General features: G+C 44.7%; 3 protein-coding genes across 4 annotated transcripts; 2 read left to right on the top strand and 1 right to left on the bottom strand.

The window, feature by feature from the left end:
- The first annotated feature begins 1545 nt into the window (after positions 1-1545).
- On the top strand, positions 1546-3873 carry tmem251 (transmembrane protein 251). Its single transcript, XM_038305377.1, has 2 exons — positions 1546-1697; positions 3311-3873. The coding sequence occupies exon 2, from the start codon at positions 3319-3321 to the stop codon at positions 3679-3681; it is 363 nt and encodes a 120-aa protein (XP_038161305.1). The 5' UTR covers positions 1546-1697; positions 3311-3318; the 3' UTR covers positions 3682-3873.
- si:dkeyp-55f12.3 (uncharacterized protein LOC568418 homolog) lies at positions 3818-5405 on the bottom strand. 2 transcript variants are annotated; one of them, XM_038305379.1, is made up of 2 exons: positions 5168-5405; positions 3818-3992 (listed from the first exon to the last, which is right to left on the bottom strand). In XM_038305379.1, the coding sequence occupies exons 1-2, from the start codon at positions 5352-5354 to the stop codon at positions 3883-3885; spliced, it is 297 nt and encodes a 98-aa protein (XP_038161307.1). In that variant the 5' UTR covers positions 5355-5405; the 3' UTR covers positions 3818-3882. The 2 variants fall into 2 exon arrangements, with proteins under 2 accessions (XP_038161307.1, XP_038161306.1); XM_038305378.1 differs by having other exon boundaries at positions 3818-3995; positions 5168-5394.
- ubr7 (ubiquitin protein ligase E3 component n-recognin 7) lies at positions 5133-18841 on the top strand. Its single transcript, XM_038305376.1, has 12 exons — positions 5133-5554; positions 6377-6506; positions 6596-6729; positions 6840-6900; positions 7036-7131; positions 7206-7259; positions 7336-7441; positions 7525-7601; positions 7673-7837; positions 7913-8078; positions 18437-18498; positions 18620-18841. The coding sequence occupies exons 2-12, from the start codon at positions 6390-6392 to the stop codon at positions 18707-18709; spliced, it is 1128 nt and encodes a 375-aa protein (XP_038161304.1). The 5' UTR covers positions 5133-5554; positions 6377-6389; the 3' UTR covers positions 18710-18841.
- The last annotated feature ends 269 nt before the right edge of the window (positions 18842-19110 follow it).

Below are 19110 nucleotides of genomic sequence, written 5' to 3'. Positions count from 1 at the left end.
ATTCATCCATCCATCCATCCATCCATCCATCCATCATTCATCCATCCATCCATCCATCCATCCATCCATCATTCATCCATCCATCATCCATCCAACCATCATTCATCCATCCATCCATCCATCCATCCATCCATCCATCCATCATTCATCCATCCATCCATCCATCATTCATCCATCCATCCATCCATCCATCCATCTATCCATCCATCATCCATCCATCCATCATTCATCCATCCATCCATCATCCATCCATCCATTCATCATCCATCCATCATCCATTCATCATCCATCCATCCATCCATCAATCTATCCATCCATCCATCCATCCATCCATCATCCATCCATCCATTCATCATCCATCCATCCATCCATCCATCCATCTATCCATCCATCCATCATCCATCCATCATTCATTCATCCATCCATCCATCTATCCATACATCCATCCATTCATCCATCCATCCATCATTCATCCATCCATCCATCATTCATCCATCCATCCATCCATCATTCATCCATCCATCCATCATCCATCCATCATTCATCCATCCATCCATCCATCTATCCATCATTCATCCATCCATCCATCCATCATTCATCCATCCATCTAGTAAATCAATTAAAGGGACTAAATATTAAATTGGAGCTGTGAGCTTTATTTTGAAAGGTCAGCAGTCCATTGTCTGTTCAGTTCAGGTTTTGGTCCATTAATCCTGCAGCCTCGACTCTCATTAAATGATTCTACATAAACCTGTGAGTTTTATTTGAAAGAGATTATTCAAGCTTTATGGGATGACCATCATTTTGTCATCAGGTGCTAAGCAACTCTGAATTATTCTAACCTCTATTTGAAAGCTGTAGCATTTCCTTTTTCAGCACCAGCTGTGTCTTTAATGTGGGAGATATTATTTTAAAACCCACCTGAATAAATTATGATCGACAGCTTTTATTTTCTAAATCAAACAGGCTCCTGCATTTCCTGTCTTTGGGACAACAAAGGATTGTTTCATTCAGCCAAGAAGGAAAAGACATCAGCATTGGCCTCACAGGGTCCTGTTTTGGGAAGGGTCAAAGGTCATCTGCAGACCCCCTGAGGTCCAGCAGAGGGATGAAGATCTCAGACATCTGCAAACCTTCCCAGGAGATTCAGAGCGGGAGGCTCAGAAATAAGCATAAAGGCCACGGCTCAGACTCTACAGGCCTCAGTTAGCAGGTCAAAGGTCATCATGACTCTGAACCGGAGATCAAATATCTATTTTCCAAATATTACTGTAAAAATCTCCATAGCTGTATATTGGTTATTTATTCTCCAGTTTTATATTGTTAAAACACTTTACTGGATTTTATTGTTTATCTTTTAACTCTTCACTCTTTATGTTATTCTATATTTTTCTAAGGTCCACATTTGTGAGACCATTTTCTTCTATAATCTGTTGCTGCTTTAAACACCAGAGTTTCCCCATAGTGGGAGAATAACATATATTCTATTCTATTCTATTCTATTCTATTCTATAGGTGAAGATCTGTTTGGTCTCCAGGGGGCGCCCTGGGTTTAAAAGTTCAATGACGTCATGGGTAAGTCACATGACCAAACAGGAAGCGAGGCAAACCTTCGACCCGAACTTCCCGAAAGCAGCTGCTGATTGAAACCGAGTCCGAACCTGGATTTTACTTTGAAAGAATCAGCGCGAGGGAAGGTAGGAGCTCTGTAGCGCGAGCCCGCGCTCGCTCGGACACGTGGCTTCACGCGGCCAGGTGTAGGACACGCGACCGGTTTACATGAACCAGAAAATTAATGACCAAAATCTGGTCCAAAGTTAAAGGAGCCGAATTCTGAACAGATTCTAGTTCCACTCAGAGATTCGGTCCAAATGATTCAGTCACACTGATGATCCACAAAACAGTTCAGATCCTCTTAAACGGAATAAAATCTGAATGGAGTCTGGTTCAGACAGTGTTTAACACTGCCCTGTAGCTTAGCCTTTAACTTCGGACCAGACTCCATTCATTATTGACTAGATTTAACTCAGTTCAGCTGATTCACTCTGAAAGTGAACATTTCATCACTAAATGTCCATTCTAGTTGGAGATAGTCTATAATTAAGGGTCTCCGGACCCCATATTAATCAGTCTGATTTTAGCCAGAAAGCTAATATCAGTTTACATCAGTCTGCATCTTAAACAGCCTACTTACCTTCAGGCTGATAGTTTCTGTACCTCATAGCTTAATATTCTAAGGTTCAGTTCTCCTTTCTATATCTGTTGATTATTGTTCCCCGTTTCACCTTATTAAACCTTTGCTAACCTTCTAAAGTACAGAATAAGTAATAAAAGCATAATGATTTAAGTGCTTATACTGTATCAATATTCTCAAAACTAAAATATCGATGTCAGAAATAAGCTGAATGTGGACATCCATATAATTAATTGTAATTGCTTATCCTGAAAGCAAACAGTTAAAATCTGCTTCATTTTAAAAAGAAAAATTTTAACTGATTCGATTTAAAGGGAACAGCTCAGCTGATTCGTTTTAAAGGGAACAGCTCAGTTCTGATTCGTTCTAAAGGGAACAGTTCAGCTGATTCGTTTTAAAGGGAACAGTTCAGCTGATTCGTTTTAAAGGGAACAGCTCAGTTCTGATTCGTTCTAAAGGGAACAGTTCAGCTGATTCGTTTTAAAGGGAACAGCTCAGTTCTGATTCGTTTTAAAGGGAACAGTTCAGCACTGATTTGTTTTAAAGGGAACAGCTCAGTTCTGATTCGTTTTAAAGGGAACAGCTCAGTTCTGATTCGTTCTAAAGGGAACAGTTCAGCTGATTCGTTTTAAAGGGAACAGTTCAGCTGATTCGTTTTAAAGGGAACAGCTCAGTTCTGATTCGTTCTAAAGGGAACAGTTCAGCTGATTCGTTTTAAAGGGAACAGCTCAGTTCTGATTCGTTTTAAAGGGAACAGTTCAGCTCTGATTTGTTTTAAAGGGAACAGCTCAGTTCTGATTCGTTTTAAAGGGAACAGTTCAGCTGATTTGTTTTAAAGAGAACAGTTCAGCTCTGATTCGATTTAAAGGGAACAGTTCACCTGAATCTGATCAATCTGGATCAGAGGAAGTCCAGATCAGTCAGTTTTATCGATTATCAGAACTGAATAACTGATTTTAATATGGTGACAGGAATTAATTCACTATATTGAGCAGAATATGGATCAGGTGATGTTAACTCTAATCAGAACCGTTGAATCGTGTTTATATTTAGGATTGATCATGGATTTGATCATGGTTTATTAACATAAACTGATGTCTGATTATCTCCCTGCAGTATGGAGGATGACGAACTTCCGCCAGAGGATGGGCTGGGTGGGCGTGGCTCTCTTCCTGCTGCTCAGCGTCATGGTGGCGTACTACATCTTTGAGGTCATCAGTCTGGAGAAGGTGCAGAGAGATGGCATCGACTCACTGGCCCTGCCTCCTGCCGTCTCCGCCCACCTGCCGCCACTTCCTCTGTGGGTGTGGGCGTCGGTGTTCCTGGTGCCATACCTGCAGCTCTTCCTCTTCCTGTTCTCATGCACGAGGGCGGACCCCCATGCCGTGGGATACTGCGTACTTCCTGTCTGCGTCTTTCTGATGTGCAGTCGCCGTGGTGCAGCCAAACCAACCAATCACAGAGCTGGACTGCTTATTCACATGTAGAGGCAAATGGACAAGTGTGATGTCACTTCCTACAGTTTGAGGCTTCCTGCCCTCAGCCCCGACTGTAACGAGCTGACCAATCAGCGAGCAGCATTCCCCGTTTGTTTTTTCTGTATCTAATGACATGACACACTGGTTACCATGGCAACTTTAATATGACTTTAATAAAGTATGAAAACATGATGTTTCGTAGCCGAACTTTCAGCTGGTTTTGGATCTTTTAACTTGAGGCTGCAGGTCAGAGTTCGAACCGTCCTCTTCCTCCCCATCCTCTTCATCGCTCTCTTCCTCACCACCTTCATCTTCATCGCCTGCTGCAGAGAAAACAGGTGAGTCAGACCAGAGCGCAGCCAAACATCACAGCTTCCAGGTCGGGAGGAGGAGCTCAGTGAGGCTCCTGGGAACCTGCAGAGCCTCAGGATGGTGGCGTGATCCGCTAGGTCACGAAAAAAATGAGATTTGATTTGATTGGCTTTAAGTAACAGCACTGAACGCCTGATAAGGTTCAGCTGCTGGTCGGTGTGACGGACGGCAGACGAAACGGAAACGGTCGTCCTTAAAAACCTCCGGAACAAATAGTGATCAAATCTGAAAAGCAGGTGAAATGTGTGACGCGTAAACTGCAAGCTAACCTGCCAGGAGTGAATCATCAGACCTGCGGAGAGGAAATTAGTCTGAAAAAAATTATATTTCCCATAATCTATTAACTAAACAGTTAAAACTTGATTTAAAAAGCAAACTGCTTCTAAAGAGTGAGAACGTAGCCGTGAACGATGAAGACGAGGCGCTCCATGAGATGAAGAACAGGAAGTCTCCTGGAATGGATGGATTGATCACTGAGTTACGGACGTTTTTCTGGGATGATGTTCACAGCTAATCAATTTAAGCCTGGTAAAATAATGCATAAAGATACCTAATAAAAAAGGACTTTAAAAAAAGTATTTCACGAGGCCTATTTTTTTTTTTTTTTTACAGTTTAAACATATTTTATATTCTCAGTACTTAACCTATGATATGTGCTCCATTTGATAGCGAAGATATCTGTTCACATTTTAAATGACGCTATAAAGCTTTGTTAACTTTTTAATTTACTGAAACCATGATGTAAATAGGATGGATATATAACCTGTAATGACCCATCACAGCCGCCTGGGGGAGCTTCTGTGGAGGTAGACAAACATTTTTAACGGTAAATTTTATAAAGGTTTTAGCAATATTATGGATAATTACTTTCTAAGCAGTTTCTATGCTAATAAAAGCTTCAAAACAATGATTAAACAGACAAACACAGCAGGACTGATGGGTTCAAACGTTAGCAGAGCCGCCATATCGCCCGGGTAAAGCCGTGTCCAAAACAGGAACAACACCGCGCAGACGGAGCGCGCCTATTGGTTCACAGTAGCTGTTTGTTTTGGTCACGTGACTCAGATTTTAACAGGCTCTTGACGCGCACCTTGCAGCTCAAAGGAAAAAAACTGCAGCTCACCTCGCGCGCTGCCCGCGCGCTCTCTCTCACTGTCAACCAGCTCGCTGAGGAGCTGTGACGCCTTCAGGTTGAGCTCGGAGATCGCGGCCCTCAGAGCGCCCAGGCCGCCGCCTCCGGGTCGGATGCTAAAGCTCTGACTCTGTCCATCCCGATATCGGAGCTCCGCGCGCACACACGCTGCCTCCATGTTGGTGACCTCCGACGTCACCGGAAGCCGCCAAATACGAGCTGCTGGACGTCAACCGGAAGTGGTGGTCCGTTAGCAAGTTTCCGCGCTTCGGGTATCAAAGAACAGCTCCGGTCAGCCTTCCTGACCTGCTGCCCGTCTCTGTGAATCGGTCGCCGGGAAGAGTTTGGTTCCGGTTCGGCTCGGCTCGGTCCGGTTCGGTAAGTTCTGTTCTGATCCGCGGGTTCAGCGTTAGCATTAGCGAGCTGCAGCTGATCAGAGATAAGAACGCAGCTTAATAACATGTAACTCTGGTTAAACGACCCGATCAACAGCTATACCCCGGGTACCATGGCAACGTCACCCAGCAGGTCTGTTTTAGGAAACTCTGATCATGTTACCATGGCAGCCCAGTCAGATCAGATGTAGTTTGGTCCTTCATGACTTGATGGCAAATTTCCCTAAACTATAAATCATTTAATTTATAATCCAGGTGAAGAAAGAAGCAGATCAGTTTGTCTGAAAGTTTCTGGTGATTCTCAATCATCCAGGTCAGAGTTATTCCATAAAAGTTAAAAAACAATCCACGTTTCTCTTCCATCCAGGAAGATTTTTCAATCCAAATGTCAGAAATAGCGTTTAGTTCCAGGTTTTATCCAGCAGCCCAACAAAGCCTGGTTTTAGTTTAGAAAACATGCAAATAGAAACGGATGAACGGGTCCCCCCCTTTGGAATGGGGGTCGTTTGGCTTCTTTGTTAGCCTGCAATGCCCCATACCTGTCTATGTCTCTGAAAGGGGGTCGTTAAAGGGAATTGTTGGTCTGGATGAATAGGAGAGGTCGTCTGTCCTCCTGTAAAGGGTTGGGGCTGCGATGATAGCGGGAAGGAATCAACTCTATCGCTGCTTTTCTAGCAAAGCTGGAATCTGAGTGAAATCAGTGTTGAACATTCCTCCATCTCCCAGCCTCGGTTCGGTTCCTATCCTGCAGCCTTCTCCTCCTTTGGAGTCTGGTTTTCCATTGATCTGTGAGTTTCTCCTTTAGGAAGAAGCTAAAGATGTGTGAGGAGCAGACGGTGTCTCTGGTGGATGTTCTGGAAGAGGACGAGGAGCTGGAGGAGGAGGCCTCAGCCGTGTTGGCAGGAAGTGACTCAGATCACTGCTCGTACCCTCAGGTATTCCTCAGCCTCACCTGGAATCATCTGGTCTGACCAGAAACCAATCCGTCGCTCTGCGTTTCAAAGGGAATCGTTCTGTGTTTCAGGGCTACGTGAAGCGGCAGGCGCTGTACGCCTGCAGCACATGCACGCCGCCGGGAGGTGAGGCTGCAGGCGTCTGCCTGGCCTGTTCCTACAAGTGTCACGAGGGTCACGACCTCTTTGAACTTTACACCAAGAGGTACCGTTAGCTGATTGGTCCGTCTGCCGTCCACATCGGCTCCTGGGAACCAATCAGAGTATCGGAATCTGGGAGTTTTCTTTGAAAATTTTCTTGTGTGGTTTTTGCAGAAACTTTCGCTGTGACTGTGGAAACAGGAAGTTCTCTGGACTGCAGTGTAAACTACATCCTGTGAGTTTAGACCAGAACATCTGATGGCTCACCTGTTCTGCCGCCTCACTGCGGCTGACCCTGTGTGTGTGTGTGTGTGTGTGTGTGTGTGTGTGTGTGTGTGTGTGTGTGTGTGTGTGTGTGTGTGTCTATCAGGACAAGGACGACGTCAACAACCTGAACAAATACAGCCATAACTTCTTCGGGGTTTATTGCACCTGCCTCCGGCCGTACCCGGACCCTGACGATGAGGTTAGCTGAAGCTCACCTGTTCCCCAGGTGAAACCTGATGCCGTGTCTCACTGTGGTTGGCTGCTTGTGTTCAGGTGGAGGACGAGATGATCCAGTGTGTAGTCTGTGAAGATTGGCTGCACGGCAGGGTGAGTCTTAGAACGGACCCGTGGACCCGAGTCTGCTCACCTGGATGCTCACCTGTCTGTTACCTGCTCTTCACAGCATTTGGGTTGCGTGGTTCCGGACTGCGTTGAGACGCAGGAGATGATCTGTGAGTCATGCATGAACAAACACCAGTTTCTCTGGACCTACGCTGCTCACCTGGGAGGTAAGAGGTTCTGGCTCCTGATCCACTGGCCTCACAGCTGGCTGTCGGACATCACGTCTCACTCGCGTTGATGTCCTCTTTAGTGCAGCGTCCAGCACAGCAGACCAAGGAGGAGAAGGGAGAACCATCAGAACCCGGCCACTCTTCTAAAGAGGAGAATGTGAGTCTTTTGGTCACTGCAGTGTCTCAGCAGCACCGATCCTCATTGGTAACCAGTCAGATGTTTGGCAGAGCGAGGACATCGTGGAGCCCAGCTGTAAACGCAGCCGTGAAGAGGCGGAGCCCAGCTGCAGACTGAAGGAGCTGCAGGAGGCGGGTCAGAAGAGGGACCAATCAGGAGCCGTGTTCTGGCCGTCAGGGTGGCGCTCCAAGCTCTGCTCCTGCAGCAGCTGCCAGGTCTCTATCCTCTGCTCTCCGAAGGTCAGACTGACCCTGTGACACGGCGCTAACCCACATGTGGTGTACTTTCAGGTGCAGCTGTCTGAAGCCGGAGTGTCCTTCCTGCTGGACGAGTCTGACACTGTCCTGGCTTACGAGAACAAAGGGAAGAACAACGAACAAACACAGCAGAGACATGACCCTCTGATGTCAGCGCTGGACAACCTGAATAGAGTTCAGCAGCTGGAGATCATTCACGGTACACAGCTACACTCAGAACTACAGCTACACTCAGAACTACAGCTACACTCAGAACTACAGCTACACCCTCAGAACTACAGCTACACACTCAGAACTACAGCTACACTCAGAACTACAGCTACACTCTGAACTACAGCTACACTCAGAACTACAGCTACACACTCAGAACTACAGCTACACACTCAGAACTACAGCTACACTCAGAACTACAGCTACACTCTGAACTACAGCTACACTCAGAACTACAGCTACACACTCAGAACTACAGCTACACTCAGAACTACAGCTACACTCAGAACTACAGCTACACTCAGAACTACAGCTACACTCTGAACTACAGCTACACTCAGAACTACAGCTACACTCTGAACTACAGCTACACTCTGAACTACAGCTACACTCAGAACTACATCTACACACTCAGAACTACATCTACACACTGAACTACAGCTACATGCTCTGAAATACAGCTACACTCAAAACTACAGCTACACTCAGAACTACAGCTACACTCAATACTACAGCTACACTCAGAACTACAGCTACACTCAGAACTACATCTACACACTCAGAACTACATCTACACACTCAGAACTACAGCTACACACTCAGAACTACAGCTACACTCAGAACTACAGCTACACTCTGAACTACAGCTACATGCTCTGAACTACAGCTACACTCAAAACTACAGCTACACTCTCAGAACTACAGCTACACTCAGAACTACAGCTACACACTCAGAACTACAGCTACACTCAGAACTACAGCTACACTCTCAGAACTACAGCTACACTCTCAGAACTACAGCTACACACTCAGAACTACATCTACACACTCAGAACTACATCTACACACTCAGAACTACATCTACACACTCAGAACTACAGCTACACACTCAGAACTACATCTACACACTCAGAACTACATCTACACACTCAGAACTACATCTACACACTCAGAACTACATCTACACACTCAGAACTACAGCTACACACTCAGAACTACATCTACACACTCAGAACTACAGCTACACCCAGAACAACAGGTACTCTCAGAACTACATCTACACACTCAGAACTACAGCTACACACTCAGAACTACAGCTACACTCAGAACAACAGCTACTCTCAGAACTACATCTACACACTCAGAACTACATCTACACACTCAGAACTACAGCTACACACTCAGAACTACAGCTACACTCTGAACTACAGCTACATGCTCTGAACTACAGCTACACTCAAAACTACAGCTACACTCTCAGAACTACATCTACACACTCAGAACTACAGCTACACTCAGAACTACATCTACACACTCAGAACTACATCTACACACTCAGAACTACAGCTACACACTCAGAACTACATCTACACACTCAGAACTACAGCTACACTCAGAACAACAGGTACTCTCAGAACTACAGCTACACACTCAGAACTACAGCTACACACTCAGAACTACAGCTACACTCTGAACTACAGCTACATGCTCTGAACTACAGCTACACTCAAAACTACAGCTACACTCTCAGGACTACAGCTACACTCAGAACTACAGCTACACTCTCAGAACTACAGCTACACACTCAGAACTACAGCTACACACTCAGAACTACATCTACACACTCAGAACTACAGCTACACTCTCAGAACTACAGCTACACTCTCAGAACTACAGCTACACACTCAGAACTACATCTACACACTCAGAACTACATCTACACACTCAGAACTACAGCTACACACTCAGAACTACATCTACACACTCAGAACTACATCTACACACTCAGAACTACAGCTACACACTCAGAACTACATCTACACACTCAGAACTACAGCTACACTCAGAACAACAGCTACTCTCAGAACTACATCTACACACTCAGAACTACAGCTACACACTCAGAACTACATCTACACTCCCAGAACTACATCTACACTCCCAGAACTACAGCTACACACTCAGAACTACAGCTACACACTCAGAACTACAGCTACACTCTCAGAACTACAGCTACACTCAGAACTACAGCTACACTCTCAGAACTACATCTACACACTCAGAACTACAGCTACACTCAGAACTACATCTACACACTCAGAACTACATCTACACACTCAGAACTACAGCTACACACTCAGAACTACAGCTACACACTCAGAACTACAGCTACACTCTGAACTACAGCTACATGCTCTTAACTACAGCTACACTCAAAACTACAGCTACACTCTCAGGACTACAGCTACACTCAGAACTACAGCTACACTCTCAGAACTACAGCTACACACTCAGAACTACAGCTACACACTCAGAACTACATCTACACACTCAGAACTACAGCTACACTCTCAGAACTACAGCTACACTCTCAGAACTACAGCTACACACTCAGAACTACATCTACACACTCAGAACTACATCTACACACTCAGAACTACAGCTACACACTCAGAACTACATCTACACACTCAGAACTACATCTACACACTCAGAACTACATCTACACACTCAGAACTACAGCTACACACTCAGAACTACATCTACACACTCAGAACTACAGCTACACTCAGAACTACAGCTACACTCAGAACAACAGCTACTCTCAGAACTACATCTACACACTCAGAACTACAGCTACACACTCAGAACTACATCTACACTCCCAGAACTACAGCTACACACTCAGAACTACAGCTACATGCTCAGAACTACAGCTACACACTCAGAACTACAGCTACACACTCAGAACTACATCGACACTCCCAGAACTACATCTACACTCCCAGAACTACAGCTACACACTCAGAACTACAGCTATACTCTCAGAACTACAGCTACACTCAGAACTACAGCTACACTCTCAGAACTACATCTACACACTCAGAACTACAGCTACACTCTGAACTACAGCTACACACTCAGAACTACATCTACACACTCAGAACTACATCTACACACTCAGAACTACAGCTACACTCAGGTCTACAGCTACACTCTCAGGACTACAGCTACACTCAGAACTACAGCTATACTCTCAGAACTACAGCTACACTCAGAACTACAGCTACACTCTCAGAACTACATCTACACACTCTGAACTAGCGCTACACTCTGAACTAGCGCTACACTCAGAACTACAGCTACACGCTCAGAACTACAGCTACATGCTCAGAACTACAGCTACACTCTCAGAACTACAGCTACAAACTCAGAACTACAGCTACATGCTCAGAACTACAGCTACATGCTCAGAACTACAGCTACACTCTGAACTACAGCTACACTCTCAACTAGCGCTACACTCTGAACTAGCGCTACACTCAGAACTACAGCTACACGCTCAGAACTACAGCTACACGCTCAGAACTACAGCTACACTCTGAACTACAGCTACACTCAGAACTACAGCTACACGCTCAGAACTACAGCTACACTCAGAACTACAGCTACAAACTCAGAACTACAGCTACATGCTCAGAACTACAGCTACATGCTCAGAACTACAGCTACATGCTCAGAACTACAGCTACAAACTCAGAACTACAGCTACATGCTCTGAAATACAGCTACACTCAAAACTACAGCTACACTCTGAACTACAGCTACACTCTGAACTACAGCTACACTCAGAACTACATCTACACACTCAGAACTACATCTACACACTGAACTACAGCTACATGCTCTGAAATACAGCTACACTCAAAACTACAGCTACACTCAGAACTACAGCTACACTCAATACTACAGCTACACTCAGAACTACAGCTACACTCAGAACTACATCTACACACTCAGAACTACATCTACACACTCAGAACTACAGCTACACACTCAGAACTACAGCTACACTCAGAACTACAGCTACACTCTGAACTACAGCTACATGCTCTGAACTACAGCTACATGCTCTGAACTACAGCTACACTCAAAACTACAGCTACACTCTCAGAACTACAGCTACACTCAGAACTACAGCTACACACTCAGAACTACAGCTACACTCAGAACTACAGCTACACTCTCAGAACTACAGCTACACTCTCAGAACTACAGCTACACACTCAGAACTACATCTACACACTCAGAACTACATCTACACACTCAGAACTACATCTACACACTCAGAACTACAGCGACACACTCAGAACTACATCTACACACTCAGAACTACATCTACACACTCAGAACTACATCTACACACTCAGAACTACAGCTACACACTCAGAACTACATCTACACACTCAGAACTACAGCTACACCCAGAACAACAGGTACTCTCAGAACTACATCTACACACTCAGAACTACAGCTACACACTCAGAACTACAGCTACACTCAGAACAACAGCTACTCTCAGAACTACATCTACACACTCAGAACTACATCTACACACTCAGAACTACAGCTACACACTCAGAACTACAGCTACACTCTGAACTACAGCTACATGCTCTGAACTACAGCTACACTCAAAACTACAGCTACACTCTCAGAACTACATCTACACACTCAGAACTACAGCTACACTCAGAAACTACATCTACACACTCAGAACTACATCTACACACTCAGAACTACAGCTACACACTCAGAACTACATCTACACACTCAGAACTACAGCTACACTCAGAACAACAGGTACTCTCAGAACTACAGCTACACACTCAGAACTACAGCTACACACTCAGAACTACAGCTACACACTCAGAACTACAGCTACACTCAGAACTACAGCTACATGCTCTGAACTACAGCTACACTCAAAACTACAGCTACACTCTCAGGACTACAGCTACACTCAGAACTACAGCTACACTCTCAGAACTACAGCTACACACTCAGAACTACAGCTACACACTCAGAACTACATCTACACACTCAGAACTACAGCTACACTCTCAGAACTACAGCTACACTCTCAGAACTACAGCTACACACTCAGAACTACATCTACACACTCAGAACTACATCTACACACTCAGAACTACAGCTACACACTCAGAACTACATCTACACACTCAGAACTACATCTACACACTCAGAACTACAGCTACACACTCAGAACTACATCTACACACTCAGAACTACAGCTACACTCAGAACAACAGCTACTCTCAGAACTACATCTACACACTCAGAACTACAGCTACACACTCAGAACTACATCTACACTCCCAGAACTACATCTACACTCCCAGAACTACAGCTACACACTCAGAACTACAGCTACACTCTCAGAACTACAGCTACACTCAGAACTACAGCTACACTCTCAGAACTACATCTACACACTCAGAACTACAGCTACACTCAGAACTACATCTACACACTCAGAACTACATCTACACACTCAGAACTACAGCTACACACTCAGAACTACAGCTACACACTCAGAACTACAGCTACACTCTGAACTACAGCTACATGCTCTTAACTACAGCTACACTCAAAACTACAGCTACACTCTCAGGACTACAGCTACACTCAGAACTACAGCTACACTCTCAGAACTACAGCTACACACTCAGAACTACAGCTACACACTCAGAACTACATCTACACACTCAGAACTACAGCTACACTCTCAGAACTACAGCTACACTCTCAGAACTACAGCTACACACTCAGAACTACATCTACACACTCAGAACTACATCTACACACTCAGAACTACAGCTACACACTCAGAACTACATCTACACACTCAGAACTACATCTACACACTCAGAACTACATCTACACACTCAGAACTACAGCTACACACTCAGAACTACATCTACACACTGAACTACAGCTACACTCAGAACAACAGCTACTCTCAGAACTACATCTACACACTCAGAACTACAGCTACACACTCAGAACTACATCTACACTCCCAGAACTACATCTACACTCCCAGAACTACAGCTACACACTCAGAACTACAGCTACATGCTCAGAACTACAGCTACACACTCAGAACTACAGCTACACACTCAGAACTACATCGACACTCCCAGAACTACATCTACACTCCCAGAACTACAGCTACACACTCAGAACTACAGCTATACTCTCAGAACTACAGCTACACTCAGAACTACAGCTACACACTCAGAACTACAGCTACACTCAGAACTACAGCTACACTCTCAGAACTACAGCTACACTCTCAGAACTACAGCTACACACTCAGAACTACATCTACACACTCAGAACTACATCTACACACTCAGAACTACATCTACACACTCAGAACTACAGCGACACACTCAGAACTACATCTACACACTCAGAACTACATCTACACACTCAGAACTACATCTACACACTCAGAACTACAGCTACACACTCAGAACTACATCTACACACTCAGAACTACAGCTACACCCAGAACAACAGGTACTCTCAGAACTACATCTACACACTCAGAACTACAGCTACACACTCAGAACTACAGCTACACTCAGAACAACAGCTACTCTCAGAACTACATCTACACACTCAGAACTACATCTACACACTCAGAACTACAGCTACACACTCAGAACTACAGCTACACTCTGAACTACAGCTACATGCTCTGAACTACAGCTACACTCAAAACTACAGCTACACTCTCAGAACTACATCTACACACTCAGAACTACAGCTACACTCAGAACTACATCTACACACTCAGAACTACATCTACACACTCAGAACTACAGCTACACACTCAGAACTACATCTACACACTCAGAACTACAGCTACACTCAGAACAACAGGTACTCTCAGAACTACAGCTACACACTCAGAACTACAGCTACACACTCAGAACTACAGCTACACACTCAGAACTACAGCTACACTCAGAACTACAGCTACATGCTCTGAACTACAGCTACACTCAAAACTACAGCTACACTCTCAGGACTACAGCTACACTCAGAACTACAGCTACACTCTCAGAACTACAGCTACACACTCAGAACTACAGCTACACACTCAGAACTACATCTACACACTCAGAACTACAGCTACACTCTCAGAACTACAGCTACACTCTCAGAACTACAGCTACACACTCAGAACTACATCTACACACTCAGAACTACATCTACACACTCAGAACTACAGCTACACACTCAGAACTACATCTACACACTCAGAACTACATCTACACACTCAGAACTACAGCTACACACTCAGAACTACATCTACACACTCAGAACTACAGCTACACTCAGAACAACAGCTACTCTCAGAACTACATCTACACACTCAGAACTACAGCTACACACTCAGAACTACATCTACACTCCCAGAACTACATCTACACTCCCAGAACTACAGCTACACACTCAGAACTACAGCTACACTCTCAGAACTACAGCTACACTCAGAACTACAGCTACACTCTCAGAACTACATCTACACACTCAGAACTACAGCTACACTCAGAACTACATCTACACACTCAGAACTACATCTACACACTCAGAACTACAGCTACACACTCAGAACTACAGCTACACACTCAGAACTACAGCTACACTCTGAACTACAGCTACATGCTCTTAACTACAGCTACACTCAAAACTACAGCTACACTCTCAGGACTACAGCTACACTCAGAACTACAGCTACACTCTCAGAACTACAGCTACACACTCAGAACTACAGCTACACACTCAGAACTACATCTACACACTCAGAACTACAGCTACACTCTCAGAACTACAGCTACACTCTCAGAACTACAGCTACACACTCAGAACTACATCTACACACTCAGAACTACATCTACACACTCAGAACTACAGCTACACACTCAGAACTACATCTACACACTCAGAACTACATCTACACACTCAGAACTACATCTACACACTCAGAACTACAGCTACACACTCAGAACTACATCTACACACTCAGAACTACAGCTACACTCAGAACTACAGCTACACTCAGAACAACAGCTACTCTCAGAACTACATCTACACACTCAGAACTACAGCTACACACTCAGAACTACATCTACACTCCCAGAACTACATCTACACTCCCAGAACTACAGCTACACACTCAGAACTACAGCTACATGCTCAGAACTACAGCTACACACTCAGAACTACAGCTACACACTCAGAACTACATCGACACTCCCAGAACTACATCTACACTCCCAGAACTACAGCTACACACTCAGAACTACAGCTATACTCTCAGAACTACAGCTACACTCAGAACTACAGCTACACTCTCAGAACTACATCTACACACTCAGAACTACAGCTACACTCTGAACTACAGCTACACACTCAGAACTACATCTACACACTCAGAACTACATCTACACACTCAGAACTACAGCTACACTCAGGTCTACAGCTACACTCTCAGGACTACAGCTACACTCAGAACTACAGCTATACTCTCAGAACTACAGCTACACTCAGAACTACAGCTACACTCTCAGAACTACATCTACACACTCTGAACTAGCGCTACACTCTGAACTAGCGCTACACTCAGAACTACAGCTACACGCTCAGAACTACAGCTACGTGCTCAGAACTACAGCTACACTCTCAGAACTACAGCTACAAACTCAGAACTACAGCTACATGCTCAGAACTACAGCTACATGCTCAGAACTACAGCTACACTCTGAACTACAGCTACACTCTCAACTAGCGCTACACTCTGAACTAGCGCTACACTCAGAACTACAGCTACACGCTCAGAACTACAGCTACACGCTCAGAACTACAGCTACACTCTGAACTACAGCTACACTCAGAACTACAGCTACACGCTCAGAACTACAGCTACACTCAGAACTACAGCTACAAACTCAGAACTACAGCTACATGCTCAGAACTACAGCTACATGCTCAGAACTACAGCTACATGCTCAGAACTACAGCTACAAACTCAGAACTACAGCTACACTCTCAGAACTACAGCTACACTCTCAGAACTACAGCTACACACTCAGAACTACATCTACACACTCAGAACTACATCTACACACTCAGAACTACAGCTACACACTCAGAACTACATCTACACACTCAGAACTACATCTACACACTCAGAACTACATCTACACACTCAGAACTACATCTACACACTCAGAACTACATCTACACACTCAGAACTACAGCTACACTCAGAACTACAGCTACACTCAGAACAACAGCTACTCTCAGAACTACATCTACACACTCAGAACTACAGCTACACACTCAGAACTACATCTACACTCCCAGAACTACATCTACACTCCCAGAACTACAGCTACACACTCAGAACTACAGCTACATGCTCAGAACTACAGCTACACACTCAGAACTACAGCTACACACTCAGAACTACATCGACACTCCCAGAACTACATCTACACTCCCAGAACTACAGCTACACACTCAGAACTACAGCTATACTCTCAGAACTACAGCTACACTCAGAACTACAGCTACACTCTCAGAACTACATCTACACACTCAGAACTACAGCTACACTCTGAACTACAGCTACACACTCAGAACTACATCTACACACTCAGAACTACATCTACACACTCAGAACTACAGCTACACTCAGGTCTACAGCTACACTCTCAGGACTACAGCTACACTCAGAACTACAGCTATACTCTCAGAACTACAGCTACACTCAGAACTACAGCTACACTCTCAGAACTACATCTACACACTCTGAACTAGCGCTACACTCTGAACTAGCGCTACACTCAGAACTACAGCTACACGCTCAGAACTACAGCTACATGCTCAGAACTACAGCTACACTCTCAGAACTACAGCTACAAACTCAGAACTACAGCTACATGCTCAGAACTACAGCTACATGCTCAGAACTACAGCTACACTCTGAACTACAGCTACACTCTCAACTAGCGCTACACTCTGAACTAGCGCTACACTCAGAACTACAGCTACACGCTCAGAACTACAGCTACACGCTCAGAACTACAGCTACACTCTGAACTACAGCTACACTCAGAACTACAGCTACACGCTCAGAACTACAGCTACACTCAGAACTACAGCTACAAACTCAGAACTACAGCTACATGCTCAGAACTACAGCTACATGCTCAGAACTACAGCTACATGCTCAGAACTACAGCTACAAACTCAGAACTACAGCTACATGCTCAGAACTACAGCTACATGCTCAGAACTACAGCTACACGCTCAGAACTACAGCTACATGCTCAGAACTACAGCTACACGCTCAGAACTACAGCTACACTCAGAACTACAGCTACACTCAGAACTACAGCTACACACTCAGAACTACAGCTCCCAGGATTCCATGCAGCTCTGTTGAAGGTCTCTGTCTTCCAGGCTACAACGACATGAAAACTGAACTGAAGGACTTCCTGCAGACGTTTGCAGCTGAAGGAAAGGTGGGTTCTAGTAATAGGTCTGGGGGCGGGGCTCTACACCTGAGGGGCGGGTCCCTTGTTGTTTCTCAGGGTGTCTGGCTCGGGCTAACGCTAACGACTGACTGTGGCTCTCTCGTTGCAGGTCGTGACCTCTGACGACATCCGGCAGTTCTTCGAGCAGCAGAGCCGCAAAAGACGCAGAATAGATTCTGGACCTTTCTTCTGCTCCTGATCCATCCTGCTCACTTTTCACCCTTTCTCAGTTTTAAAGTTTTTTCTGTGAGATGTTTTAATGTCAAATATCTCCTAGTTTTATGGTTGTTGTTTTTTTCTTTGTAAGAATAAAGTTAAGCTGAGCAATAAACCTGGTTGTTGTGTATCAGTAGGAGCTGATTGGTCCGAAGCTGCAGCCACCATCAAGTTTCCATCTCCTCGCTGTGCTGATTATCAGTTAAAACCTTCCAGCTGGTTATTTGGCGTCTGTTAGCAGATCTAGAAGAACCTTCTCTAAGGACTGATTGGGTCTGGACCAGAACCTGGGAGGAATTCCTTAAAAAGGCTAAACTCTGAGCACTCCGTATTTCAGTGGTAGAAAGACATCAGAAGTTCAGAAATTTTCTTAAAAATATAAGA

Source organism: Cyprinodon tularosa, unplaced genomic scaffold (assembly GCF_016077235.1).
Source record: "Cyprinodon tularosa strain WSP-4 unplaced genomic scaffold, ASM1607723v1 ctg557, whole genome shotgun sequence".
NCBI classification, from domain to species: Eukaryota; Metazoa; Chordata; class Actinopteri; order Cyprinodontiformes; family Cyprinodontidae; genus Cyprinodon; species Cyprinodon tularosa.
Note: the sequence above shows the minus strand (reverse complement) of the source record. Positions and strands in the feature narration are given on the sequence as shown.

Bases quoted from the DNA above. Each gene is read 5' to 3' on its own strand.
- tmem251 (XM_038305377.1), top strand. From the start codon at position 3,319: ATGACGAACTTCCGCCAGAGGATGGGCTGGGTGGGCGTGGCTCTCTTC.
- si:dkeyp-55f12.3 (XM_038305378.1), bottom strand. From the start codon at position 5,354: ATGGAGGCAGCGTGTGTGCGCGCGGAGCTCCGATATCGGGATGGACAG. The intron at 3,996-5,167 runs GTGAGCTGCAGT...TTTTCTCTGCAG, and splicing joins GCGCGCGGGCAGCGCGCGAG to CAGGCGATGAAGATGAAGGT.
- ubr7 (XM_038305376.1), top strand. From the start codon at position 6,390: ATGTGTGAGGAGCAGACGGTGTCTCTGGTGGATGTTCTGGAAGAGGAC. The intron at 7,132-7,205 runs GTTAGCTGAAGC...GCTTGTGTTCAG, and splicing joins ACCCGGACCCTGACGATGAG to GTGGAGGACGAGATGATCCA. The intron at 7,838-7,912 runs GTCTCTATCCTC...GTGTACTTTCAG, and splicing joins GCTCCTGCAGCAGCTGCCAG to GTGCAGCTGTCTGAAGCCGG.